Consider the following 26,841-nt stretch of genomic DNA (forward strand, 5'->3'; position numbering starts at 1 on the left):
ACTCGGGAGGCTGAGGCAGGAGGATCACTTGAGCCCAGGAGTTTGAGGTTGCTGTGAGCTAGGCTGACGCCACGGCACTCTAGCTCGGGCAACAGAGTGAGACCATCTCAAAAAAACACATTATTTTTAACTTCTGGGCCAGGTACGACAACTCATGCCTGTAGTCCCAGCCACTCGGGAGGCTGAGGCAAGAGGATCACTTGAGCCCAGGAGTGCAGTGAGCTAGGATTATACCACTCCACTCCAGCCTGGGCAACAAAGCATGACACCGTCTCTTAAAAAAAAAATAAATTAGAACTTCTATTCTACAAAGTAATTCATAAACAAAGTAAAAGAAAATTTAGTATATAACAGACAAAGGTTTGGAATACCAAATGTAAAAGAACTCATCAAACTTATAAGAAAAAGATAAACCCGTAGAGAAATAGGACAAAAATGTAAATAGGCAAATCAGAAAAGAGAATGGAAAATAAACATAAAAAAATGTTCAACTTCCAAAGAAGAAAATGCCAAATATTTAAATACCACTTCATAACCATTAGATTGGCAAAAATTAGAGCTCTGATGAGGGGTTGGTGAGGGTGTGGGAAAACAGAAATTCATAATCACTGCAGATAGAAGTCTAAATTGGTACAATCACCCTAGGGAGAGATTCAGCAATATGCAGTAAAAATGAAGATAAGCACATTCAAGAGCCAGCAAGACCACTTCTGTTATAGATATATTTCCTAAAGAAATCTTGTACATGTTCTCCCAGGAGAAGTGTATAAAAACGTTAATTGTTGCATTGTTTAGAGTAGCAAAAAAATAGAAACAATCTAAATATTCATCAATAGGAGAATAAATAGAATAGTAGCAAAAATAGAATAAATAAAACAGAGTAGCAAAAAATAGAAACAATCTAAATGTTCATCAATAGGAGAACAGATTAAATTACAACGTACTCATAAAATGAAATGCCAAACAGCAATTAAAATGAATTAAGTACATCTAGTATCTCAACTTGGGATAGATTCCAAAAATATCACAGAGGGGGAAAACTCTTTGCAGAATTATAACTAACAATATGATAGCATGTCTCTACATCTTTAAAATATATAAAGTCATACTATATACTATTCATGAATACACATTTGTTAATAAAATATAATGACATGCATGACAATAAGAAATTCACAACAGTAGTTACTTCTGAGGAGGAAGGGGAACAAAAGGAACTTGAACTTTTAAGGAACTCTATTTTTCTCACTTAAAAAAAATCTGAAGCAAAAACATCCAAATGTTTTTTATTTCTGATTTTTGGATCCCTAAAGGTCACTGGCATTATTTTCTGTACTTTTCTGTATTTTTTAACTTAAATTTTTTTTCTCAATCAGTCAACACATGTCTTCTTAAAAACTCCAATCAGAAGGAAGGAGGAAGAAAAATAAAACTGGTTAATAGAGGGTTTGAGGAATCTCTGAATTTCTGCAAACAGTGCTGCTTTTGTTTCCCATCATCCAAGAAAATCAGAAGTTACGTGGGCGTAGTAAAATCTCCCTGTGATAAAACACACCAAGACGATGTTACAGGAAAGACAGCAAGGCCAGTTCTCCAAAAGTGTCTATCTCACCTCTCGCACGTGTCTTTTCAGGTGCATGTATACACTCTGTCCAGTTTTTCGAAAATGTCTTTCAACATGTTCCCTTCCAAAGGCCAAAAATGTATTCATGCATACATAGAGTCCACCTTCAGAACTCTAGAAGGAAGAGACAGAGTACAACATTAGCCAAGTAGTCTAGATATAGAAAAAGGAAGGGGAAGGAAGGCAAACAATGAAGACAAAGCCTGGCAAAGGGCCACCGCTGCTCCTACAGTCGTCATCAGTGACCCTCCGACAGCTCCACAGACACCCACAGTGGCAGCTCCCACCCCAGCCCTGAGGTCCAGATGCTCCGGGACAGCTGAGCACTCCATGTACCAAACGCTGGCTACATTCAGTCAGGTGAGATGCTCAGAAGTCCTAGGAAATAAACATGCTTGTCTAATTCTCCAAAATGGGCTAGGGGAAGAGGGCTGGAAGAAAGTTGACAGGTATCCAATACTACCATCACTGTAATATTTTATCATTCTTCTTCATTCATCAGTTCAAGTCTCCAGGAACATAACGTTTTAGGTCTTTTTAGTAGGACAGGGTCCTTCAAAGATATTGTTCCCAAGTTTGAGACCAGCCTGAGCAAGAGCGAGACTCCGTCTCTACCAAAAATAGAAAAAATTAGCTGGGCATCATGGTGCATGCCTGTAGTCCCAGCTACTCGGGAGGCTGAGGCAGGAGGATCACTTGAGCCCAGGAGTTTGAGGTTGCTGTGAGTAAGCTAGGCTGACGCCACGGCACTCTAGCCCGGGCAACAGGGTGAGACTCTGTCTCAAAAAAAAAAAAAAAGATATTGTTCCCTACCTTTGGTGACACATGATATTTTAGGGAATCCATAAATAAATCATAACAATTTAATAAATAAATACAGGTTGAGTATCTCTAATCTAGAAATCCTAAATCAGAAACACTCCAAAATGAGCATTTCCTTTGAGCATCATGTCAGTGCTCAGAAGTTTCAGATTTTAGAGCATTTCATTATTTAATAATAAATTAATTAAGTATAATGCAAATACTCCAAAATCCAAAACACATCTGTTACCAAACATTTTGGATATGGGATACTCAACCTACAATAAAAATAAGTAAATAATAAAGGATTGAGTCCTATAATAATCATAGCTACATATTAATATTATTGCATGTCTGATATGTACCAGGTACTTTACATGTATTATATCTAATGCCTGCAAGTTGCATATTTCCATTATTTCCATTGTACAGTTTTAAAAATAACTGAGGATAAGTCATTTGCCCAAGTTCACACAGCTTGGAAATGTCAGAGTAAAATTTGAATCTACTTCTTTCATCCCTCAAAGCTACATTTCAAAGCATGTAATAATAATTAAAGACATATTGATAAAATGAACAGTCAAGGATACTGTTTACATTTTAGATACCTTATTTTCTACCAGAATTTCATCTCTCCTTTTCTCTCACTCTGCTTAACCTGCCATCTCTGTAAACAGGCTATAAAATTAGCCATTCTTTCCTCAATAGAAATAGATTTTATTAAGCTCCAGTTTGTCTCACTCCTCCAAATAATGAAAAAACTAACTTTGAAACTTCCATCAAAATTGTCAACAAACATATTACAAAATTCCTTGCACCACTTTGTTTTTTTGTTTTTTTTGTTTGTTTGTTTTTTGTTTTTTTTTGAGACAGAGTCTCACTTTGTTGCCCAGGCTAGAGTGAGTGCCGTGGCGTCAGCCTAGCTCACAGCAACCTCAAACTCCTGGGCTCGAGTGATCCTTCTGCCTCAGCCTCCCAGGTAGCTGGGACTACAGGCATGCGCCACCATGCCCGGCTAATTTTTATATATATATATATCAGTTGGCCAATTAATTTCTTTCTATTTATAGTAGAGACGGGGTCTCGCTCTTGCTCAGGCTGGTTTTGAACTCCTGACCTTGAGCAATCCGCCCGCCTCGGCCTCCCAAGAGCTAGGATTACAGGCGTGAGCCACAACGCCCGGCCGACCACCACTTTGTTTTTGTTTTTTTTTTTTGAGGCAGGGTCTCACTCTGTCACCCAGACTAGAGTGCAATGGCATCATCATAGCTCACAGCAACCTCAAACTCCTGGGCTCAAGCGATCCTCTTGCCTCAACTTCCCAAATAGCTGGGACTACAGGTGTGTGCCACCGTGCCTGGCTAATTTTTCTATTTTCTATAGAAGATGAGGTCTCATTTTATTGCTCAGGCTGGTCTAAGGTGATCCTCTCACCTTCATCTTTCAAAGTGCTAGGGTTGCAGACATAAGCCACCATGCCTAGCATAACAAAACAGACATTGATGCTCATTACAAATATACAAAAAATAATCACTTAAAGTTCCAATAACCAAAGATCCTTCATCTTTTAAAATTTCTAACAACACAATTCTCCAACATGGTATCTGTGGTTTTTAAGCCAAGATATAAAGAAGTCCTGTCACAACGAGAATATTTAACAGCATTAACTCAAATATGTGCCTCTTGCTGTAGTACATACATTGCAATAAAGCCAAATAAATCATTAAATGAAAGATATGAAGATCACAAAGAAAAAAAGTAAAATGGTCTCTATATGCTAATGACAATATATTCTATATGGAAAATACTAAGGAATCTATAAACTAGTGACAATAGCAACTAATAATACTAATAAGTGAATTTAGCAAGATCATAGGATAGAGGTTAATAGACAAAAGTCAACTGCAATTTTATGTACTAGCAACACATACCTGCAAATGAAACTTTTAAAATGTGGCTACAAAATAGCATTCAAAAACTCATAATTATAGTACATAGCTTGCACTTCTGGATAACTTTTTTCCCTTTAAATGAGATCATTTAAATAAAATTACAAAATTCTTTTAACTATAGAAAACTCATTACATTCATTCGATCAACAGGTATTCTCAAAAGATTTTTTTTTTAATAAACATGTTCTTTGGCATGGAACCCTTAAGAAAAAAATATTGCATCACTACATGATCTATTATTCATTAAGCCCATTAAATTAAGTATCACATATTATGATTTAAAAAAATAACAGTTTCATTCTTCTCCAATAAAATGTAATTTGACCAAAGAATTCAAACAAGAAGATACACCAGGGAAAATATGGGACTTGTAACAGAGGTCTGCTCTGTCACCAACCATCTCTGTGGCCTGGGGCAGGTTGTCATCCGGTCTCTGGGCTCCAGTATTTTCCTCCTCTGACAAGGTGGTAGCAATAATTCTCACCTCACAGGGATGCACGAAGTTTAAAAAGCAGATGAAACCCGTTAAATCGCTTTTTGTACTGCAAGGCATTACACAAACATTGGTTATTATTTATTATCGGCTAATCATCATCATCCTATTACTCAATCATTTTATAATTGGGGAAAACAAGCAGAAGGAAGAATAAGCGAGTGTGACAGCCACGCAGGCTGGGGATAACAAATATTGATCTGTAAGAAAAAAAATTAGGCAACTAGTGGAAGAACCAAGAAATTAGCAAGCAAAGATGAAGGCACACGTTCAAGGGCAGCATTTTTCTGAAGAAAAATACAGAATTGCTCTATAATGCAAGAGTTTATGAAGTAGTTTCTAGGATAATCATAAAGTCTTTGCTAATTTCATTATTAAGACTTGGACTTATTAGGGAATTTGATAGAAATTTAATATACCCTCATTCTCAATTTCTGGAGTCACTTAATATTGTCGCAAAGTCCATCATCAAAGAGAAAAAAATCTTGGCTAAATGTGATGGCTCACGCCTGTAGTCCCAGTACTTTAGGAGGCTTAGACAAGAGGATCTGTTGAGGCCAGGAGTTCAAGACCAGCTTGGGCAACATAGTGAGACCCTTTCTCAAAAAAAAAAAAAATTTAGGCCAGGTGAGGTGGCTCATGCCTATAAATCTAGCACTCTAGGAGGCTGAGGCAGGAGGATTGCTTGAGCTCAGGAGTTGGAGACCAGTCTGAGTAAGAGCAAGACCCCGTCTCTACTAAAAAATGGAAAAATTAGCCAGGCATCATGGTGTGCACCTGTAGTCCCAGCTACCCAGGAGGCTGAGGCAGGAGGATCGCTTGAACCCAGGAGTTTGAGGTTGCTATGGGCTAGGCTGACGCCATGGCACTCTAGCCTGGGGAACAGAGGGAGACTCTGTCTCAAAAAAAAAAAAAAAAAAATTTAAAAGAAGAGAAAAAATTTTTGATACCCAGAGAGGAATGGCGACATAGGGAAGGTATCTATTATGAACATCCACAAGCATCTTCCTTCCATCAGACGCACAGACTGTCCTCAGAGGCAGCACATGCCCTCCTCACCGGCAGTGCTGAGACGGAGGGACTGCCCAACAGACTTGCCCGCAGTTCTAAAACTTCAGGACACATTAAGACAGAAAACTCTTTCAAAGCTACCACATATAGAAAACACACCCCAATCTAATGATCTATGCTTTCTTCTCTCTTGCCCTATGAACTTCTAAACATTGGCCCTGTAATACACTATTTTCACATACAAAGTCAATATCCATGGCATGCACTCTAAATAACTGCTTTCAATCATGATGACAAGTCTATGCTGATAAATCTCTCCCATTTCCCTCGTGACCAAAGCACAGACACTGGCATACAGCCCGGGATCAGAGCTAAGCTAACTGACTCAGACCCTCAACTCATCTTCCCATTAACCAGCCCCAGCCACGAAGATCACCACCCCAGAAAGCAAAGTAAAGCACTTGCTTCCATGTGGCCCATAGTGCAGCCAAGAAACCAGGCAGGTTAGAGAACTATACCAGTTGACAGTGCAATGCAACTGGAAGAATCAGAAGATAGAATACAAAATAATACTTTTCAGAGTAATGGTGATAGAAGCGCACTATTATATTAAAATTGATTACAAATAGGAAAGTATTGAGTTTTTTTTAAATGGTAGCATAAGAATGGAGATTCCAGAAATATATCCATTCCATGATAATTGCTTAATAGATATCAAACCACAAGAAACACAAAAATGGGGGAGAGAATTACTAATAAAATTTATTAGGATAATTAACATCGGTATAGAAGAAAATTAACCTAGATCCTCATCATGTAATAAGGTAATCATCTGTAATAAGTTCAGACAGATCTAAGAAATAAGCAGTTAAAAAACTAGAAAATGGCCAGGCGCGATGGCTCACGCCTGTAATCCTAGCACTCTAGGAGGCTGAGGCGGGAGGATCATTAGAGCTCAGGAGTTCAAGACCAGCCTGAGCAAGAGCCAGATCCCATCTCTACCAAAAATAGAAAAAATTAGCCGGGCATGGTGGCACATGCCTGAATTCCCAGCTACTTGGGAGGCTGAGGCACAAGGATCATTTGAGCCCAGGAGTTTGAGGTTGCTGTGAGCTAGGCTGACGCCATGGCATTCTAGCCTGGGCAACAAAGTGAGACTTTGTCTCAAAAAATAAAAAAAATAATAAATAAATAAAAATAAAAAATAAAAACTAGAAAAGAGCAGAATAACATATTTGTTCCATTTGTGAAAGGGAAAATAATTTCTGGTCGGGAAAATAATTTCTGGTCAAGAAAATAAAGTATATCATCAGAGATGATATAGTTGAGTATAAAAATGTAAACACCAGTGAACAAGTTTTGCACCACACAATGTAAGAAACAAATAGAAAAACAACACAATGGAAAAAATGTAAAGCTTAATGAATAAAAGCTTATATCCAAACTATGTAAAAACTGATAAAATTATAAGATGTCAACATTCGGGTTAAATGTAGTAAAAAAATTGTTTTGTTTTTATTTTTATTTTGATGTAAAAGACCATTTGGTTTTAAATGTGAGAAAATATTCAAAATCAAATCATCACACCCTCACAACCTCCTGAAGTAAGCATATTAAAACTATCTTGAGGCACGAGTATATGCCCTGTAAACCATTAGAATCGCACAGCCTGAAGCCACAAAGAAAACGTGTATATCCCCTCCTACAATATAAATTGATTCAGTCATTCTAGACAGCAATAAAACCATGACCCTTTGACTTGGTATTTCCTCTTTAGGTATAGACTTCAGGAACCCAAAAGAAGAGGGAAAAACAACTCTAATTTTGCACAAAAATATTCACAGATACACTATTTACAATAGGAAAATGGAGCAATGGCCCTACATAGAAGAGTTAAGAAACTATGGCATGGAAACACAACGAAATACTGTAACATTGTTTAAAATGACAAATTTATGAATTGTGTGTATGTTTATGGAGAATATGTACAGAGCCGTGTATAATGTGCACATAAATGTGTACAGAAAAATAACATTAATGAAAAAAGAACACATGCTAATAACGAGTGGGGGAGCGGATGAGGGGACGGGAAGTTGGCATGTTGACAAAGGTCTGAAATGAAACTGGAATGGCATAAACAATTTTATATTTATTTAAGTTCTTGATTTTCATTCCGGCCCACACCCTCACCTCCCACTGCATTCTTGCTTGCTCTAGGGAGGTGCTTCTCCAACTAGAGTCCTGAAGGAAGAGGTTGTTTTGCTTTGTTTTTTCTTTAGTTTCATTTCTACCAATTAAGGAAAAATGCGTGGTCCCACCGCACATGACTGGTTCACAGCTCCTGCCAGACGCGGATGTATTCACCTATATGTTATAAGTTCCACAAAACCGAAATGGGCCTACATCCTGCTCAAACAAATCTTCAGGTCATGTACTTGGATGTGGCTGCCATGTCAAGTTGCTATAGAAATCTCTAAACACTACTCTCGATGTTGGCATTTATCTCTCGGCACCAGTTGGCTGGCACACTTTGGGTAGCACTGGTCTAGGATTAGGTGAACTCTCCCCAAGTCAAAGAGTGTCACCAGAAAGTGTCACCTTAAGGACCTTTAGAACACACACAGGTCAGGCCCCCAGCCTTCAGAGCAGCCCACATCAACACGGGCCACACAAGACTGCAGCTGCTCGCAGATCCCTCACCCTGCCAGTCTCTGCCCATGAGTGATTCCCACGTCTCCCTGCTCAGCTTCTGTCCTGACGGTCCTTGACCCCAAATCCACTATTACTTCACAATTGTTAGCATCATGCTCATTGAAATCTGCGGCTGCAAGAAACCCAAGCTTCCTTCCTTTGGGGCCAGTACATTTGGAAGCTGAACCACACATTTACTTCTTGAGGGTAGGATAAGTGTGTCATAGTCTTTACTGAATCCTAAAAACAGTACCCAGTACAGGGCAGGATTGAAAAAGCATTTGTAGAATGAATGACAATTCTGTGTCATTATTTCTTAGTCTCTCTCAAATCGTTCTTCAATGCCCTTCTGATCTGAATTTAAAATTATTTCACAGCATTTGGCATAACTAAACAATGGAGATTATCAAAATAAAACTGATGGTCACGGATAGGAAAACAGCCTGGGGCACCAGCAGGAACACTAGCTTTTCAGGTTTGCTTGGCTAATGTCACTCTTAGCAGCTTGGACTCTTGAACCTCATTGCCCCAGCTCTCCTACAGGCTGTAACCGAGCCAGCTCCACGTGTTTCTTCAGGATGGCAACTGCCATTTCCACACCCCCATCCCACCCTGGGCCCTGTCTGGCTCCCACTCTCAGAGGGCATCCAGCCCAGAATGACCAATAAACAGTTCTCTGCATGCTCTAAGCTAAATAAGATGCTAATGATCATTTTCATGATGTACTAAAGAAAAACTTGACCAAGATGCAAGAATATTTCGACACCTGCAATCACAAGGAAGGCAAGAAATACCGCACAGGGCTCTATGATGACTCCTTTTGACAGCTTCTCCCACCCCACCATCAAAACACAAAGCAGGCCTGGTGTGGTGGCTCACGCCTGCCTGTAATCCTAGCACTCTGGGAGGCCGAGGCGGGCGGATTGCTCAAGGTCAGGAGTTCGAAACCAGCCTGAGCAAGACCCCGTCTCTACCAAAAATAGAAAGAAAATAATTGACCAACTAAAAATATAGATACAAAAAAAAAAAAAATTAGCCAGGCATGGTGGCGCATGCTTGTAGTCCCAGCTACTTGGGAGGCTGAGGCAGTAGGCTCGCTGAGCCTAGGAGATTGAGGTTGCTGTGAGCCAGGCTGATGCCACAGCACTCACTCTAGCCTGGGCAAGAAAGTGAGACTCTGTCTCCAAAAAAAAACAAAAAAAAAAAACCCACAAAGCAAAGCAGCAGCATTAGAAGCCCATGTGTTGTTAAACCCAGGCTTCAATGCATTTCAATATATATAAATTCATTTATTACTTCACATTGTATTACCCTACAATCTATTCAGAAGTAACATCAGGGACAAAATTACTCCTTTTATTAATGATTAATAAATAACAATTAATTAATACATTAACAATTAATGATATTGCCTGCCATTTAAAAGAATGTTAAAACAGTGGCCAGTATAAAGGTCAAGGTTACAACATGTTTTAGAGTAGCAAGTGAATAGTCATTTTAAATAAAAATACACTACACTGGCAATCAGTTGGTTTGCAGAGAACTCTGTTTACACTGGTGTTTTCTTGGAGACCAGCCTCCCCGCTGGAAGACAGGAAGGGAGAGTGAGCATGTGTGAGCAATGCACTCAGGAAACGGGGTAGCTGCGTAACACTTGTTTTTATAACCACAGAACAGTGTCTCCTGTGGAAAACAAGCGGTCATTGCCGCAAAGAGAAACATGATGTAGGTAGATGGAGTCACAACAAATCCACGTCCAGGACAAATTACATACTAACACCACGGGAAGACGGTGACTCACACGCCCTTGCTAAAGAAAGACAAAGAAGACAAGAACACAGTATCTTCCAGATCATTGACTGTTTAAAAAAGAAAGAAAGAAATTAACTAAATTAGCTGCTTATAATCGTGAAAAGGAAGTAACCCCAACACCCAAGAACAGATTTGCTTAATAATTTATGGTACATGCAGGAAATGTAACATTCTTTAGCCATTCAAAATTGACCTGTGGATGAGTACTTAATGGATAGGAAAAGATGTATGTGGTATTTCTGAGTAAAGAGAGCAGGTAACAAAACAGTATGTAGAATGCTATACCCAGTGTGTATACTCTGCCTGGTATATGATGGTGCCCAGGCATGGGGAAATAATATGGGATTTGTTTGTCTTCCTGTTGTCTTTTGGAATTTTCTAATTTTTCTTCGGGAACATGGATTCATTTTTCAATTAAAAAATAAATAAAATTTTTCTTAGCTGAATGTATTTAGAACCCAAATATACTTGCATGGAATGTAAAGTCTTTCAAATGTGCCCTTTTCTTGAACCTGGCTTCCCTTAGGCTTCAGCAACCCAACTGAGCAGCCTTACCCTTGCGACTCAGAGGAAAGTGTGGTGGCAATAACTCAGAGATTATCTTGAGATTTGTAGCTGAGGAAATTTGGGAACACACAAGTAAAATAGAGGTGATGAAGAGTGTAGTCTCAGGGAGGCAAATGCGACTGTGATCACAACTGAGAAAAATGAAACTACTCAGGGACACTGCACCCCAGGTGGCCGCCTCCCACGTTCACAGAAGGGGGTGGTCGGTGTAAGGAGTGGAAAAGAAGCCCTGAGAGAGAATGAGGCTGAGATGTCTTCTCCAGGGGGCAAGGGAAGGAGATGGGGGAGTAGGGCAGGACGACAGCAGAGACACAAGCAAGGTTGGTGCCCTAATGACATGTACATCCTAGGAAAGTGAGACACAAAATAAGAAAGCAAGAGTGGTAGAAAGGCGGGCAAGGTGGCTCACGCCTGTCATCCTAGCACTCTGGGAGGCCGAGGCGGGAGGATTGCTTGAGGTCAGGAGTTCAAAAACAGCCTGAGCAAGAGCGAGACCCTGTCTCTACTATAAATAGAAAGAAATTAATTGGGCAACAAATATATATAGAAAAAAAAATTAGCCGGGCATGGTGGTGCATGTCTGTAGTCCCAGCTACTCAGGAGGCTGAGAGGATCGCTTGAGCCCAGAAGTTTGAGGTTGCTGTGAGCTTGGCTGACGCCACGGCACTCACTCTAGCCTGGGCAACAAAGCGAGACTCTGTCTCAAAAAAAAAAAAAGAGTGGTAGACAGTAATTTCCACCAGTGATAAGAGGAGCCCAAGAACTTGGGGTCTTTATACAGCCAGGTGAGAGGTGAGATCTCTGGGAGGCTGAGATATCAAGGATGAGTGGCCAGACAAGCAAAGTGCACCCAGGAGGACAAAACAGCAGCCACAAAGGCCACAACCGCAGAAAAAGCTTGGCTACTCCTTCAAAGAACAGAAAGCAAGCAGGGATGCTAGAGTAGCGTGAGAGAGAGGAGGTGGCAGGACAGGAGGAGGAGAGGGCTACAAAGACCAGCTGGAGGAGACAAGACGTTACAGGCATGGGGAGAGCTGGGGAGCTCCTGAGCAGGCAAAGCCACTGGAGGGCTCTAAAAGTGAGAAGTGCCACGGTGCCATCTACGTTTTTCAAAGATCATTCTGGATGCTGGGGAAGAATTATAGGGAGTATTAAGGAGTATATACAGTTAAGAGGCTATCATTGGCCAGGCGTGGTGGCTCAGGCCTGTAATCTCAGCACTTTGGGAGGCTGAGCCTGAGCAACAGAGTGAGACCTTGTCTCCAAAAAAAAAAAAAAAAAAAAGCTATTATATCGTCCAGACCCATATATCTAATACAGTAGACACTAGCCACATGAGGATATTTAAATTTTTTTTTTTTTTTTTTGAGACAGAATCTCACTTTGTTGCCCAGGCTAGAGTGAGTGTCGTGGCATCAGCCTACCTCACAGCAACCTCACATTCCTGGGCTCAAGCAATCCTACTGCCTCAGCCTCCCAAGTAGCTGGGACTACAGGCATACGCCACCATGCTCGGCTAATTTTTTCTATATATATTAGTTGGCCAATTCATTTCTTTCTATTTTTAGTAGAGACAGGGTCTTGCTCTTGCTCAGGCTGGTTTCGAACTCTGACCTCGAGCAATCCGCCCGCCTCGGCCTCCCAGAGTGCTAGGATTACAGGCATGAGCCACCTCACCCGGCCAGGATATTTAAATTTTAAAAGTTAAATTAAAACCTCAGTTCCTTAATAGCACTGACCACATTTCAAGTGCTCAGTAGCCAAATGTGACTAGTGGCCACCCTCCCCTACTGGACAGCGCAGACACAAAACAAATTCATCATTCACAGAAGGTTTTTCTAGACAGCCTTTGCCTAAACAAGGGCTGCTGGTGGCTTAGCCTAGGGGTGGTGGCAGGAAAAAGAGAGGATGGGGCTCACAGCAGAGATGGAAACTCTGGGACAGATTCAGGATACAATTTTAGAATAGAGCCCACCTAGCAAAGAAGATGGATTAGACGTAGCAAACCGTGGAAAAGGGTGGAACCAAGGACAACTCCAAACAATTTGACTCATTACTCCATGAGACCATCCCCCCTCCCTGCTCAACTCCTGCTTTCATGGAGCAACCATCTGCCTATTAATTCAACCTCTCAGGGACTTCCATATCTGAATGGCAGACATGACTATTCCAATAACCAGAGCACAGATCTCCAGGACCTTCTGGCTCTTAGAGCAGACCAGACAAGAGTTTTAAAATACAAAAATTAAGTACATACAAATGAGAAGCAAATGTGCAGTAAGAAAGTACAACAAAGTTACAGACCACGCGCAGCAGGCATGCAACACACGGAAAGGGGAAATATAATGGAGACAAAACACTATGAGAAAACAGGCTGGATAGCAGGGAATGACCCAAACAGGCTACCAGTAAAACAGAATTACCAATACAATAGTTGCAAAATCTAAAACCCTGGTTTCAACAGCAAATCTAGCCAAGTAAATTTGCCCACATAAACTAAGTGGACAAAACAAATGCATGTAATCCCAACGGAGTGTAGCCTCTCTGCTAAACACTGATAAATCATGCTTGTGGCCATGAAATGTTAAGAAAACAATAGAAATGTTGATGCAATAATGATTCTTCCAGCGTGCTCCGACTTCCAAAGTATTTCTCTCTGCAGAGAGTCCAGGCCTTAGGGCTGCACGGCTGGTCCCAGACAGCTAATGGCAGAGTCTGAACAACTAGGTTTTGACTCCTCTATAAATTTACTGTTGCACCGAGGCTTCATTTATTACAATAACTTTTTTCCTAAGCAGAAAACCGAATCCATCCTCTTGAGCGATGAGGACACTGTCCCCCGCCACAGCTGGGGAAGGGCTGGAGCAGCTACTACAAGGCTCACAGGACAAACGGGCAAGAGGAAAGCCAGCGGTGGATGTCAACTCTGAGCTGAGCACCCACTTACATCCAAAGAAACAAAATGTGAAACCACTTTGTCAACAGTACAACTTTTTATAGTCTTTTCTTATTTTTATTTTATTTTTAAAAAGACATGGTTTTCTTCAGGATGCAATTCCCCTGATAAACTGTGTTAAACCTGAGGACTGGGTTTCCGGGCTAACCCATAAAAGCCCATCTCTCTGAGATGAATTTGAGTAGCAATAAAGAGTCCTGAGCAGAGTTCCCCTCAAAGAGGGCGGCAAACACCTGTGCCCACGGCTTCCACTGTAGGGCAGAGCCCCTACAGAATTAACAAGTAAAAAATATCTTTCTTTGGCAACCCCAAGACTCCATAAATGCCAGGTCACCTTCTTCTCAGGGGGATCCCCCCACCATACCCTAAGGAAAATGACAAGCACCTTCTGCCACAGATCCTCTGGCTAGAAAGTGAGAGCCAGAGAGGGGAGAGCTCCAGGGAGAACAGCAATAAGGAATGTTTAAGACGCAGCCATGACTACAACAACCCTGCAAGGCAGGTACTACAGAGCAGAAAACCAAGGCTCAGAGAAATTCAGTGCAATTAAAGCATTTGCTGAAGTCACGTGACTACTAAATAGTAAGGGGGATGGATTTGAGCCCAGACCAGTCTGGCCCCCAACATTCTGCCTGGTGCAACTGAGAAGCAGATGTCATTTTGGTGGCAGGAGCCAGGTGGGCAGATGTCAGCAAGCACTCGCTGTCGTGGGGGCTTGAGGAAAAGAGCAGTTTCTTCTTTTTTTTCAAGGCTGTTTCATTCAAGGAAAACAGGAGGGACAGGCCAAGGAGAGCCACCCCACTCAAGTAAGCAGCCTATGCCAGGTGCCCTGCCAGGCTTTCCTGCAGGGGAGGGGAGAGGATTTGGCAGCCCCCCTGTAACCCCACCACCCCAGCTGCACTCCCCAAATGCAAAAGGACAGCTGGAGTCCCTGAGAGTTGTCCACTCCTGGCTGACAGCTTCCTGAGGAAAACAGTGGCAAGACCCAAGGTGCTGGGCTCCAAGACACTGGCAAAGTAGCTGCAAGATTCAGCAGCACCTACAGTCCACCCACCCTAGTCAACTTGTGTCTAGCAACAAAACTGGGGACCTGGAGCGAGAACCCACACAAACTGAGGCTCCTCCCAAAGCACAGGCAGGAGACTCCATGGTGGAAACTGCCCAAATGGCACAGCCAAACAAGCAATTCAGCGGCTTTACACAAAGAATACAATATGTAAATTCCTTTCTCCCCTACTGCCTGTGGCCTCCAGTTCCTCATTCCGCTTCCAGGACAGCAGCGCTAAATGACCACTGTCTTCATGCTGTTTATGAAGACTGACCTCCTTTACCACCGACAGAGGGTTCAACCTTGTTGAGGTCTCCCAGATCCCTCTCCCAGGATCCCTCTCTTCCATAAGATAGTTTGCTCCCTCACATACATGCCAAGCTCAGTTTCACCTCCTCCAAAATGCCACCTATTTAGATCCCACCTAGTTGTCCAGACCAGTAACTCTTCTAGATTTTACCAACTGTTCCCAGGCCTGAAATCTCCATTCACACATTTTAAGCACCACATTGTTTAAAACAAATGTCTATAAGTGCTGCAAGGTCTAACCTCCGGACACATTAGGGTTTAAATCCCATCACTCATGTACCAGTCTGGAACAAGTCCTGGAACAAACTACCTAACCTCTCTGACTCTTAGTTTCCTCGTCTGAAAAACAGGGGCAACAATAGTCACTATAATTTATAAGCCATTTACTATCATAATGAAATGAGATTATGTATATAAAAGTACCTAGTCCAATGTTTGATTCATAACAGACTCTTGAAAAATCAGTGCACACTCCACTATAATAGGGATCCATGTCCCTCTCTTCTCTCCGGCAGTCCTCTGCTTCCCTCCCGGTTACTCACACCCCCTCCAGCCCCTCTAGCACCTACCATGATGCTGGGTGCATAGTTGACTCTAAATAAGCACTAATACTTGCTAATTAAAACAAAACAAAATGTTTCATTTTTAATCCTATCACAGGAAGCCCATATTTATTCTCACCTCAAGCAACATCTCTAGTCCACAGGCATGTTCAGATTCATTAAATTCTGGTCATTGTTGCATTCCCCTGATGTTCTAGCCCTAAAAATAGGTGCTCCTGTTCACATCTTCCCTGTGTTTGGGGACAAGGGTAGTCCTCATCTGATCACAAGATTGAACTAAGCAGCCCAGAGGGAGGCCTGGGTGACAAGCAGAGAGACCATCCCTCTTGTCATCCCCCTCAGGGGCCCAATGTGGGATCTGCTACCACCACCACCACCACCACCACCACCACCCCCGGGGGGCATCTAGAATCACAACGCATAAAACACTCAGCAAGTACCCAAGACATCTTGCCCTGAAGGGTCAAACCTATGACTTTTCAGATACTATGATAAAATAAAAGTACCATATTGGCTATTAATAAAACTTTTCATTCCAAAATATATGCTTGCGATCTTAAAAAAAAAAAAAAAAGCAGAAAATCAGAAAAGATACAGGCTTAATAGCACAAGTTCACAAATGGCACAGTTTTCAGTCCTCTGCTCTTTTTCTTTTAGTTCTCTAAGACCTCAGCTATTCCATATCTTCAACAATCCATATCCCACTGATGACAGAGATGTCTAAAGTGCTTTGAAAACAAAGGAAAACAAGTATCTAACTCAGCAAAGGGGACGAAGCAGGGGGAGGAGTCCTCAGAGAGAACACCTGAGCTGGCTTTAGAGGATCGTGGGGTATGCCCGGGGGTCAGGAGAAGGCATGCCAGGCCAAGGGAAGACCATGAGCAAACACACACAGGGGTGAGAGCACAGAGCACCTACAGGACGGAAAGTTCTCTGGGCCAGAGGGAGAGTAAGTGGAGGGCAGGAAAGCTGGACCAACAAGGTAAACTGACTTGATGTGCTGTTGGAAAGCTCTAAATGATGCCATTGAGGATTTCTAGGCCAGAAAATGACATGATCAGACCCATGTTTTAGAAAAATATATGAGAGCGCAGTATGACAGACCAGTAGGGAAAGCAAGGTGATTAGTTGGGAGGCTTCTGCAGGAGTCCAGGCAACACAGTGCCAGGCAGGGGCGGGGAGGAGTGGTCCTCTACCCGAATCTGGTGACTAATGGGATATGATGTTAAAAGAAAGAGAGATAGGCCGGGCGCGCGGTGCCTCACGCCTGTAATCCTAGCTCTCTGGGAGGCCGAGACGGGCGGATTGCTCAAGGTCAGGAGTTCGAAACCAGCCTGAGCAAGAGCGAGACCTCGTCTCTACTATAAATACAAAGAAATTAATTGGCCAACTAATATATATAGAAAAAATTAGCAGGGCATGGTGGCGCATGCCTGTAGTCCCAGCTACTTGGGAGGCTGAAGCAGGAGGATCACTTGAACCCAGGAGTTTGAGGTTGCTGTGAGCTAGGCTGATGCCACGGCACTCTAGCCTGAGCAACAAGTGAGACTCTGTCTCAAAAAAAAAAAGAAAGAGAGATAACACCCATGTTCATAGCAGCACTATTCACAGTAGCCAAAAGGTGGAAATAACCCAGTGTCCATTGAGGGATGAATAGATAAACAAAATGTGATATATACAGTCTTAAAAAGGAGGGAAATTCTGGCACATGCTACCACATGAATGGACCTTGAGTACATTATGCCAAGTGAAATAAGCCAGTCACAAAAGGACAAAGGATGTATGATTCCACTTACATGAATACTTCAAATCACAGGGACAGAAAGTAGAATGGTGGTTGCCAGGGGCTGAGGGAAGGGGAGCATAGGGGGTTATTGTTTCATGGGTACAGAGTTTCAGTTCTGCAAGACAAAAAGAGTTCTGAAGACAGATGGTGGTGATAACTGCAAAAACAATGTGAATGTACTTGATGCCACTAAGCTGTACACTTCAAAATGATTAAGAAGGTAAATTTTATGTTATGTGTATTTTACCACAATTTTAAAAAAATAAAATAAAAAGAGAGGAAGAGGGAGAGAGAGTAGACAACACTGCACATCTCCCAACCTGGGGCACCGAAACGGACTGCAGCTCTTTTAAGCGCGCTTGGGTCCACACGGAGAGGAATGCAGGGAGGTTGAGAATCAGACTTGCAGGGGTACCCAGTGAGCGGGGAACACATACATCCCCCAAAAGGCTTCCTGACAGGGTCAGCACTATCTCTCACTTTGCAAAACTCTAAAAATTGTTCAACTTTAAAGGTAATTAACTGATGTCAAAAAGAGACAGCAAGTGACTTCTTGATTATTATTAATATTTTAGAAAAGTGGGTACCTTAGGGCAGGGTACAGGGCAGATGGCACAGAAACATCTATCTCACTCCTTTCTGAAACCCCATTAGCAGGACAGTAAAGGGATCTTTTCAAAACATAATCTGTAGAGGTCGGCCCAGTGGCTCATGCCTGTAATCCTAGCACTCTGGGGGGCCAAGGCGGGTGGATCACTCAAGGTCAGGAGGTCGAAACCAGCCTGAGCAAGAGTGAGACCCCCATCTCCACTAAAAATAGAAAGAAATTAATTAGCCAACTAAAAATATATAGAAAAAATTAGCCGGGCATGGTGGCACATGCCTGTAGTCCCAGCTACTCAGGAGGCTGAGGCAGAAGGACTACTTGAGCCCAGGAGTTTGAAGTTGCTGTGAGCTAGGCTGACGCTGGGGCACTCTAGTCTGGGCAACAGAGTGAGACTCTGTCTCAAAAAAGAGAAACAAAAACCAATCTGTAGCAATCAAGTTTGCGAAGCTGGACTGCAGATGGGTAAGTACTAAAGGACTAAGGACGAGCTGACAGAGCTGAATCCTGGGCCAGCAGCAGGGAAAGCCAAGATCCAACCTGACTTATACCCCAGAGTTTCCAGAAGACTCCAGGAAAGGCAGCTCCAGATAACTCTGGAAGGTGAGGTGAAAGATGGGTGAAAATAAGGAGAAAGGGTTGAAAATCTATCTAAGTAGCAGTCAGAGACCCAGATCCCTCCTCCACTTCCAGCAACCCCTCCCCCACCTGGCAAACTACTGGAGATTTAGTCTCTAAAGCAGGTAAAAACAAAGGTCTCCGGACTGTGGGAGAATGGGATCCATTAAAAATAGGGGAACTATTCCGAATACACAGGGACTAATAGAATGTATGTGTATCAGTCCACACTTGGTCAGAAAATAGATTATTCTAGGTATTTCAGGCAGAAAGGAATTTAATATAGAAAATTAAGGCCGGGCGCGGTGGCTCACGCCTGTAATCCTAGCTCTCTGGGAGGCCGAGGCGGGCGGATTGCTCGAGGTCAGGAGTTCGAAACCAGCCTGAGCAAGAGCGAGACCCCGTCTCTACTATAAATAGAAAGAAATTAATTGGCCAACTAAAAATATATATACAAAAAATTAGCCGTGCATGGTGGCGAATGCCTGTAGTCCCAGCTACTCGGGAGGCTGAGGCAGCAGGATTGCTTGAGCCCAGGAGTTTGAGGTTGCTGTGAGCTAGGCTGACGCCACGGCACTCACTCTAGCCTGGGCAACAAAGCGAGACTCTGTCTCAAAAAAAAAAAAAAAAAAATTAAAAGCTTACAACATCATGGGAAGGGCTGTGAAAGCCAACGTCAGAGAAATCACTGCTCATGTTCAGGAAATCAGGATGTACAGGCATCACAAGAAACAGCACAGATGATCTCAGGTCCCCATCACTGAGGTGGCTCTCAGTCCCAGGAGAACACCTAGAAGCTTCTAAGAAAGCCTCACACCTGCCATATACCACAGTTGCAATACCAATAGTGGCTTCTCCTTCTCTTTTGTCCTCCAAATCTCTTACTGGCAGAATCAATATCAGAATCGGCCATCAAAAGATTCTGGGAAGTGCAATGTCCAGGTCCCTAGCCCCTGCAATAATGGGAAAAGGCTTAGCAAAGCAGGGACACAGTTGAGAACCCACAGGCAAAATCCCAACCAGTATCCAATATACAGATGTTGAGACTCTTATTCTCTCTTCCCACTCGGCACTCTCAATACTGGCAGATAGGCCTTCACTTTCCAGGCAAGAGATTAGCCACAGGAAAAAAAAAAAAATTAAAATACTAACATTTAGAGTTCCCCAAAGAAAAGCCCAGCCAGATCACCCTACAGTGAAACTCACAGTCAACAGAATAAAGAATTCTTACTTCTGAGACAGCCAACAATTCCCAGATCAAGGAGCTATAATTCTTTCAAAAGGTGTCAAATTATCTAAATTTTAATTTGCTTCAAAAAGAATGTGCATGCAACATATGACATCTATGGCTGAGCTAAGATTAAGATAACAACTTAATATAAACCCATAAAAGCCACACTTCAGGTGAGGTATGTGACTGGATTAAGTGGTTGTACTATTCTTGCCTAAACTCTAGAACTTTGGTTTTCAAAGTATGGCCTGGGAACCCTGTAACACACCAAAGACCCTTCATGCGATTTGGGAGGTCAAAACTATTTTCATAACAGGAAGTTATCTGTCTTTTTCACTCTCACTCTCTCATAGAACATAGTGGCATTTTTCAGAGGCTACATGACATCTGATGACATCATCACTCCAATAGGTAATAGAATGTAATTGTTCAAATTACTTTAAATTTTTCTCAGTTTCTCAGTTTTCTCAGTTTTAATTTCTTATACGGTAAATATCAAGAGAAATCACACAAAAGCTCTTTGGGATTCTCAAAAATATTTAAGAGTATAAAGAGACCAAAAAGCTTGAGAATCATTGCTCTAGAACAATCTTTCCGCTGCCTGCTTCTGGAAGAGAACTTTTGACATGTGAAACTAATTAGATTTACTTTAAGTTTACATCTTCAAAGTGGAAAAAAAAAGTCTGTAAGCTCCTTAATTTTACTTTACTCTGTAATCCTAGCACTCTGGGAGGCCAAGGTTGGAGGACAGATCAAGGTCAGGAGTTTAAGACCAGCCTGAGGAAGAGTGAGACCTTGTCTCTACAAAAAAATAGAAAAAGCAGCCGGGCATGGTAGCACATACCTGTAGTTCTAGCTACTCAGGAGGCTGAGGCAAGAGGATTGCTTGAGCCCAAACGTTGGAGGTTGCAGTGAGCTATGGTGACACCACTGCACTCTAGCCAGGGCAAAAGAGCAAGACTCTGTCTCAAAAAAAGGAAGGAAATTTTGCTACATACTGCACCATGAATGAAACTTGAAAATGTTATTCTAAGTAAAATGAGCCAAACACAAAAAGACAAATATTATGTGATTCTATTTATATTAAGTACCTAGAATAAGCAAATTCATAGACATAGAAAGGAAAATGGTAGTTATGAGGGGCCAGGGGAAGGGGGAAATAGGGAGTTACTGTCTAATGGGTACAGATACAGAGTTTCAGTTTGGGATGATGAAAAACTTCTGGCGATGGATAGTAATGACAGTTGCAATGATGTGAATGTATTTGACAACACTGAATTGTATAATTAAAAATGGTTAAAATGGGGCCACGCAAGATGGCTTATGCCTGTCATCCTAGCACTTTGGGAGACCAAAGTGGGAGGATCTCTTGAATCCAGGAGTTGAAGATAAGCCTGGGCAATATAACAAGACCATCTCTACAAAAATTTTAAAAAATCAGTCAGGCATGCCAGCATGTGCTTTTCCCAGCTACTTGGGAGGCTGAGTCAAGTGGATCACTCGGGCCCAGGAGTTGGAGGTTGCAGTGAGCTGTGATGATGCCACTACACTCCAGTCTGGGCAAGAGAGCAAGACCCAGTCTCAAAAATAAATAATTAAATAAATCATGTACGTGTGTGTATCCTTAAAATGCTTAGAATGATGCTTGGCACCTAGTAAGTGCCCTATCACTGGGTTTCAATCTTTGCCACACATCAGAATCACCTGAAGAGCTTATTAAAAACACAGATTGCTGGGCCCTCATGCCTAGATTTTCTGTTTTGGAAGGTCTGGGATGAGACCCAAGAATTATCATTTCTAACAGTCCCCAGAACATACTGGTGCAGTTGGTCCAGGGAATACACCTTGAGAACCACTGCTTTATATACACCAGCTGTCATTATTATTACCCACAATGCCTGAGACAGTACCAGGCATATCAATAAATGCTTGCAGAAGGAAGGACAGAAAGAAGGGTTTACTGGACCCCTAACATGAAGTCTTCCCACAAGTACATGGAGATCTCAGAGTCTTTCCTGGTAGATATCTAAGCCAGCCACTGTTATACTACCAGACTCCTGTCCAACAGAGGTTTGCAAAGATGCCCAGGAAGACAGGGAACCAACCATGACATCTCAATATCAACAAGCCATCTCAGAACTTTGGAGAACAGGAAAAAATGTTCCTCTAACAAAATAGTCCTGATGCTGGGGTGGGAGGGTTGTGCACAGTTTATGCTGAGTCTTTTATCCCCTCAGTCCACCTTTTTGGTTTAGTCACTGTGTGCAGCTGACTGTCACAGCAGGTGTGACCCAGTGGTCCTAGCCTCAGCCGCATGGAGGATCTCTTGCTTCTCAGCTGCCACTGGTCATGGGAAGTCTGCGGGAGCCTGCTCAACCCTTCAGGCACAAATACCGTCCTGGAAGAGTGAGAGTGTTCCCACCTTTGGAGTAACCCTGACCAATGAGGGTGGGAGTCAGTGGATAAATACCACACTCCCCTCCGCCATGTCTCAAGTGGACAATTCTGAGGCACATTCTACAGTTCCCCAGAGAGTGCCCAGTGGGATTTAGCACCAGCTGCCCACTGTGGAAGTCAGCTCAGTAACTGGCTCTTAGAGTGGCTTTCCTTCCTTCCCTTTGTCACTATTCCCTTGTCATCTGCTCCCTACTCCAAAATAAACTGCCTGTTCCAAAGCCTTGTCTAAGCCTCCACATACTCAGTTGAGCCAAGCTAAGATGAGGTATAAACAACTGCTCCCCTCATAATACGGGTGAGGAGGGGGCATAATTAGCACAAGATGGGACACTACGGAGGACAGACTGCTGTGCTGCATGCCACAGTAATGTAGGCAGTCAGACGAAAGGATGAAGTCTGACACAGAAGAGGAAGGTTGAAAAAGAGCCCTGAAAAATGATCACAAGAGGAAAATGGTCTTAGAAAAGCAAAAGCCAGAGACCAGTCTTACTGGAGCTGCCAATCTGGAAACTGAAGAGACGGGACAAAGTACACCTAGATAAAGGAAAAGCTCAACAATCAAGGAGATAGGGGATGTCCATGTTGACCCAGGAAGGCTTGTGAGCAGGCGCACAAACCAGGATAATTCCCCCACTTAACCATGCAAAACTTTCTACGTAACACCAGACAACCCAACTTGGGCTCACAACTTGTGACTGGCCCTTTTTTACCTTCCTTCTTTCTTCCTTTCTTTCTTCTTTCTTTCTTCCTTTTTTCTAAAGCAATATGTATAGTGATAACTAATTAGCCAGACACACTTTACATATTAATTTATTTAATCCACAAAAAAAAAGATTTTTTTTGAGTTAGGTTGTTAGTTTCCATTTTACAGATGGAGAAACTGAGGCACAGAGAAGCTACCCAGCCAGGTGACAGAGCTAGGATTCAAACCCTGCCGATCTGGCTCTCTCTTTCATGTGTGTCCTCCACAATCAATGACGTCATCACATTCTACATGATGATCCCCGGTGATTCCCAATTCTCACATCCCACAAAGGTGAAGAATGGCAAAGATCTTCAGACTGTGCCTTAGACATGGTAGGTATGTAATAAACATTTGTTGATTCATAGTCTTCCTGTAACACGTTACTTAGAGTAGCTTTCCATAACTGACTATATAAAATCAAGATCAAACATTTTTCAGGGTTCAGGCCCGATCATCTATTCTCCGCTTAGTCCTGGCCTCATTCTTGTTACTTGTCAAATCAATTTTTTTCTTCCAAATACACTACAGGCAAATTAGTAGAAAATAATCACACTTTATGTGTTTGCACATGTAATTTCCCTTGCCTAGAATGTTGGTCTCCTGTATTTTGTATCTATCTTTGTCTATGACCTTCTTCAAAAGTATCCAATGCAAGAATGATTTTTTTTCATTCAACTGGTTTTAGTCTTTTCTCTAACACAGTCCCACAGCCCTTGTGGACTTAAGTCTGGTGTGTTTAGCGCCGATGGATTTTGTTCTTTATGGCTCTTACGGCCATGCATGGATGAGTCCGCACAGAGGAGGAAGTGCTCGAGAAACTCTTATTGCACCCCTGTAATCCTAGCACTCTGAGAGGCCGAGGCAGGAGGATTGCTCGAGGTCAGGAGTTCGAAACCAGCCTGAGCAAGAGCGAGACCCCCGTCTCTACTAAAAATAGAAATTAATTGGCCAACTCATATATATAGAAAAAATTAGCCGGGCATGGTGGTGCATGTCTGTAGTCCCAGCTACTCGGGAGGCTGAGGCAGGAGGATTGCTTGAGCCCAGGAGTTTGAAGTTGCTGTGAGCTAGGCTGACACCACGGCACTCTAGCCCGGACAACAAAGTGAGACCCTGTCTCAAAAAAAAAAAAAAAAAAAAGAAACTCTTATTGGATTCATAATTAAGTGTTAAGCATTCAACACCATAGACTTTCCATTGTCAGGCACCATGCTTTGAGATGACCTGTTATGAAACCTTCTCTTCCTCCCCTGAAACGCAGATAATGAAATATACTAATTAATTAGCCATATAAATAATCTGAGTCTCCCCAAACAAGCTACTGTGATATGAATAAAATCATCAGTTTACACGGGACAAGATGTTTCTAAAATAGTGTTTGGCACACAATAAACTCCCAATAACTACTTACACAAGTGAATTAAAATGATCAGGTTTTTTTTCACAACTGCCATACCCTATATCAACGTGGCAAAGATTTCCAATAGTTTGTAAGCAGAACTTGAAGAGTAGCCCAAATCAAATGTGGAGAAAGTTGTTGGACCCATTTTACATGCTGTGCTATCCTAAAAGACTTAGGCCATTTTCTTCTTCCTAGAGTTCTCAATCTGTCAATTGCTGAAGTTAGTTAGGACTATCATCCCTCTCCACCCTTAGGAGGTGTTAGTGGGAACCTGCCCAACACTGGCCAATCTGAAAATGGCATTTTCGAATACTTTGTAAATAACAGGATCTAAAGCCATTGCTGACAGCCACACTCCACTCTGTGGATCTTTTTGAAAGAAAAAAAAAATAAGTAATCAACAAATAAGTTAGACTTTATCCTGAAGTGACCTGGAATTAGCACAGAAGAAAAACTGAATGTCACAATTAGAGAGGATACTAATTCTGGTACTCTAATGTATACCAAACAAAAATGCTTTGAAACCAGCCAAAATCAACCCACAGATAATAAAGGAAACTTTGGGAAATTCACTGCTCATTTAGATTTTTTTTTTTTTTTTTTTTTGCCTCTGACAACACTTTACACACTATGAATAAAATGTGTCAGACTATTGTTGTAAGACCTGCCACTGTCCATCTGACCCATGTACCTCCCGATGCATTGAGATCTGCCGGGTGACATATGAGATCTAAAGTGGGTGGATAAAAATAACCTGGTCCTCAAAAAGGCATGATAAACGCCAGACAGCTGAGTCACTTTGAAGCCCATTTTGACTCTTGAAAGGGACACTCACCCTGCTTCTGCTTCTCACACATTCACATACAACCAGGTGAAAACCACCAGCAACCGCCCTGGGTGGAGGTGGTGATCCGTCTCAACTTCTCCCTCCACTCTCTGAGCTCACGACTCAGGATTGAACTTTTAATAATTTATACTAGTGCATGGCAGTCTAAGTGACTCATTTAGAAGGCGAAGTGGGAAAGGCTTAAGAAAACCATCATAATCCAGTAGTAGATCCCCTATTTCTGCTGCCCGAGTGGAGGCACCCAAGATTTCTTCTGACATGCTAATGGCAAGGAAAGGAGTGTGGAGAAATGGGAAGTGGAAGAAGAAAAGCTCCAAGAGAAAATCAGAAATGCCCAGCCAGGGGTGGGGATCCCCGTGCAAGGCCAGCGGTCCCAGAAAGAGACGCGCTGAGCGTCCGGGGTGCGCGGAGGTTCAGTCCCGTCCACCCACCCGCCCTCCGCTCTCGCCCCGGGGAGGGCGCAAACAATCTGCACGGTGCAGCTCAGAATGGGGAACTCTTATCTTTCAAACGGTGGCGGGGCTGGGGACGGGCTGCTGGGAATCGGGCCCGTTCAGCCTCGGGAGGCCGGTGGAGCCAGCCACCCTGACGGCCCAGGCTCCCGCGGCAGCAGCCCTGGGGCGCTCTCAAGTGCGTGCCGAACTGCAGTGCCGGAGCCGCAGCCAACTCTGCCGCGAGGAGGAGGTCCCCGGCTGCCACTGCGCATCTTCTCCCCGGCTTCACGTGCCGCCCGGTCCCGCGGGGCGGCCGCCCCAGGCCGCCGGCGCCGCGACCCTCCCTCGAGGCGCCTCACTTACGGGGGAGTCGTAGGAGAAGGCGCACTCGTTCTTGTAGACCCTGTCCCCGGACCTGGGCACGCGGATCGTGGGCATGTGGGGCACCAGCAGCTCGCCGATGTCCCCTGCAGCCATCTTCCTGCTGCCGCTGCCGCCCGGCACGCCGAACAGGGCTCCCCGGCGCTGCATGGCCGCGGCGCGCGCCGGGCTGAGCGGAGCCAAGCCGGGCCGGAGCCGGAGCGCGGGGTCTGGCGGCGGCGGCGGCGCCAGCGAGCGGCCGGGCGTGCGGGCTGCGCGGGCGACGGGAACCGGCCGGGCCGGGGCGGGCGGGGAAGCGGGCCGCGGGGCGGGAGCGGGCACCGGGGCCTGGGGCGGGCGGGCGACGCTGCTATTTTTAATCCAATGGCGAGTCGCCGGCCCAGCTGCAGCGTCAGGCGGGGCGCTGGGGAGCGCCAGCCGCAGCGCGCCGGGGAGGGGGCGCCGGAGAGGGGCCGTGCGCCGGGCCGGCGGGGCGCGGGGGCGGGGAGCCCCGGGCGCGCGGGGCGCGC

The 26,841-nt window shown here is 43.5% G+C and overlaps 1 protein-coding gene across 2 annotated transcripts in view; it reads right to left on the reverse strand.

Moving 5' to 3' along the window:
- Nucleotides 1-26,615, reverse strand: part of USP13 (ubiquitin specific peptidase 13) — a 115,910-nt gene extending 89,295 nt beyond the window's left edge. For both annotated transcript variants that reach the window (XM_076003663.1, XM_012737002.3), the window contains exons 1-2: nt 26,315-26,615; nt 1,613-1,738 (exon numbers count right to left, since the gene is read on the reverse strand). In XM_076003663.1, coding sequence (XP_075859778.1) covers nt 1,613-1,738; nt 26,315-26,482 — 294 coding nt within the window. In that variant the 5' untranslated portion in view covers nt 26,483-26,615. The remainder of the gene's footprint in view (nt 1-1,612; nt 1,739-26,314) is intronic.
- Between the last annotated feature and the right edge of the window lie 226 nt (nt 26,616-26,841).

The sequence above is a fragment of the Microcebus murinus genome, chromosome 1, assembly GCF_040939455.1.
Source record: "Microcebus murinus isolate Inina chromosome 1, M.murinus_Inina_mat1.0, whole genome shotgun sequence".
In the NCBI taxonomy this organism is placed as follows: domain Eukaryota; kingdom Metazoa; phylum Chordata; class Mammalia; order Primates; family Cheirogaleidae; genus Microcebus; species Microcebus murinus.